Here is a 2,675-nt window from a genome sequence, read left to right as displayed (position 1 = left end):
ACAGCCTTTGGCTGATTAATAACTGATAATTAAAACAAATTATTATATTCATCTATGAAACTAAAGCAGCATATCTACTCATTATATTCATCTCAATGTTCTGTTTCTCTTCACTTAAATTGAAATTATTCACAACAAATTTATTCTCAGAAAGAGTTAACAGGTTTAATTTACATACATTAAGGCAAAGAATAATCCTGGCCCTGGATCAACCCTACAAATCAAAAAAGAAATGCATAATTTGATAAAAAAAACTAATCAATAAATAACACTTTCTTTGTAATAGATCAAGCAAAAACTGGATGTGTAATAGCTTGTAGACAGTACTGTTTATGTTTATTTTATACATATTTAAATATTTTATTACATCTTGGACATCTTTGTATATCACCTTTCAAATTTTAACATCCAAGTAAATTTATTTTTGTTATAATTTCTCGACCACCTGTTTAATTCAAATGAAAACCAACGCATCCTCTTTCATTCAGTAAACACATTTTTATTCAGTTTGGTAGCAAAAACAGCACCTCGGGACAACGGTGTGACACATAGGGGGGCCAAAATCAATTTCAGTTAAAGGACACACACAGGGAAGACATGCACTACCTACTGTAGCAGGTAACTTTAGAACATTAGTTATCCAACAACACTGGAGCTCATTTTCATTACATTCACATTCCTTATATTTTTTTACATGGTCACTGTCCATTTCATGCAACACTCTGACCCTTCATATACGGATTGACAGTTGTTTAGACTTCATGGGAGTGTGCTATATTCTGTTTTTTTTCCTTCTATTTTCCAAGTTCTAAACTCACTTTTTAACTTCTTTTAGTAAAATCCTTCAGACATTGGACATACAGAGTAAGTTCTTTGGTCCCGTTCAGATCTTTGGTAGTGTTAGGATCGTTTATTGCTTCATGAAAAAACACGTTCGTGCTCTATCGGAGAGTGTTTGGAAAGCATTTTTTTTTAAACTTCAGACTTGTTTATTACGATAGTTGAGGTTGGGTGAGCTGTGAGTATAAAAAACTACCAGAGAGGAAGAGGAGCATCGTAGCGGACGGGTAGCTGCGCCTAGACGCTTCAATCCTCGATGACCTCGGAGGACTCGGACACCACTCTGCCGTCCTTGGTCTCGATCATCTTGATGACGACGTTCTTCTTGCTCTGGGTGGTGCTGTAACCGCTGGTGCCGCTGCCGCTGCTGAAGCCGCTGCTGTAGCCGCCGGCGCCGCTGCCGTAGCCTCCGGCGCCGCTGCCGTAGCCGCTGCTGTAGCCGCTGGAGTAGTTGCTCGAGTAGCTGCTCTTCATACTGTCCATGGGGAAGCCGCTGTAACTTGCTGTTGAGGTTAAAAAAAAAAAATGTAATTAAATTAAGGTGCTCGTGATGTCAAATTTTTGTAATAAACATGAATGCATTTTTGGAAAGATAACTTTGATAGCATGTTGCAAAACAAATTTCACGTCGCTGAGATGAACGGTTGTTGAGATGTTCGCATGTGAAGAAACAAGAAGTGATGTCAAAGGGGAATGTCTGACTGTAAACAGAGCGTTTTTACAAAAGCTAACAACACAGACTAATGAAGAATTTGATGTTTTTTAGATTGTTTTTAGTTGCTATCAAAGAGAGACAAGAGTTAAAGCTTAAATAATTTTGTTTTAATAAAAATATTAATGAGTTCCCCTTTGATGTCACTTCCTGTTTCACTTTGGCTGAGCCAAATTCAAAAGAAAATAGGCCGGTTATGTGACAAAATGGGTAAAATCATGTGTACAATGACAATTTTCTTAAGTATAAAGAGGCTTTCTTTCACTTTTTGTATTTGAAGGATAGGCATGTCACAAGCACTTTAAACAAATCTACTGGGATTCGAACCAGCGTCCTGAACAAACGGGGACTTACTGCTCTGTTGGGAAATGTTGATGGCCTTGATGCCGTTCGCCAGCCTGTCCTCCTCTCCTTCCAGCAGTTTTCTGTAGGTGGCGATCTCAATGTCGAGAGCCAGCTTGACGTTCATCAGGTCCTGGTACTCTCTGATCTGTCGGGCCATGTCCTGTTTGGCTCTCTGCAGGGCATCTTCCAGCTCCTTGATGCGGGACTTGGCGTCCTTCACCGCCAGCTCGCCGCGCTCCTCGGCCTCAGCGATCTGCGCCTCCAGGTTAGCGCGCTAAAAGATTGTTTTTTTTTAATGAGTTTCGATCCACAAAATTTGCTGTGAAATAGATTTGGCAAACGTCTTTTCCATACCTGTCCCTTGATGGCGTCGATCTCTGACGTCAGTCTCTGGATCATGCGGTTCAGGTCTGCGATCTCTGTTCTGGTCGCCCTCAAGTCATCTCCATATCTGTTGGCGGACGTCTGCATCTCTTCATACTACAGTGTCAACAAAAGAAAACATTACAGACTAGAACAAAGTTTGGTGAGCGTGCAGCACACTTCAAAAGACTCGTCCACTACCTTGGTCTTGTACCACGTCTCTGCCTCTGCGCGGGTGCGGTTGGCGATGTCCTCATACTGGGCCTTGACTTCAGCCACAATGGAGTCCATGTCCAGGTTACGGCTGTTGTCCATTTCCACGATGACTGAAGTGTCCTTGATCTGGCTCTGGAGCTCACGCAGTTCCTGAGGAAATTACAGCGAAAGCAGAGCGGGGTGTGGGGTGGGGGGGGGG

At 41.9% G+C, this 2,675-nt stretch overlaps 1 protein-coding gene across 1 annotated transcript in view; it reads right to left on the bottom strand.

The window, feature by feature from the left end:
- Positions 1–478: 478 nt before the first annotated feature.
- The window catches only part of krt8 (keratin 8), a gene marked incomplete at its 5' end in the record, with an annotated part of 5,715 nt that continues 3,518 nt past the window's right edge, over positions 479–2,675 (bottom strand). The window contains 4 exon segments of the mRNA XM_014019862.1: positions 479–1,343; positions 1,907–2,171; positions 2,252–2,377; positions 2,462–2,626. Coding sequence (XP_013875316.1) covers positions 1,087–1,343; positions 1,907–2,171; positions 2,252–2,377; positions 2,462–2,626 — 813 coding nt within the window. The 3' untranslated portion in view covers positions 479–1,086.

Source organism: Austrofundulus limnaeus, unplaced genomic scaffold, assembly GCF_001266775.1.
Source record: "Austrofundulus limnaeus strain Quisiro unplaced genomic scaffold, Austrofundulus_limnaeus-1.0 Scaffold234, whole genome shotgun sequence".
NCBI lineage: Eukaryota > Metazoa > Chordata > Actinopteri > Cyprinodontiformes > Rivulidae > Austrofundulus > Austrofundulus limnaeus.
Note: the sequence above shows the minus strand (reverse complement) of the source record. Positions and strands in the feature narration are given on the sequence as shown.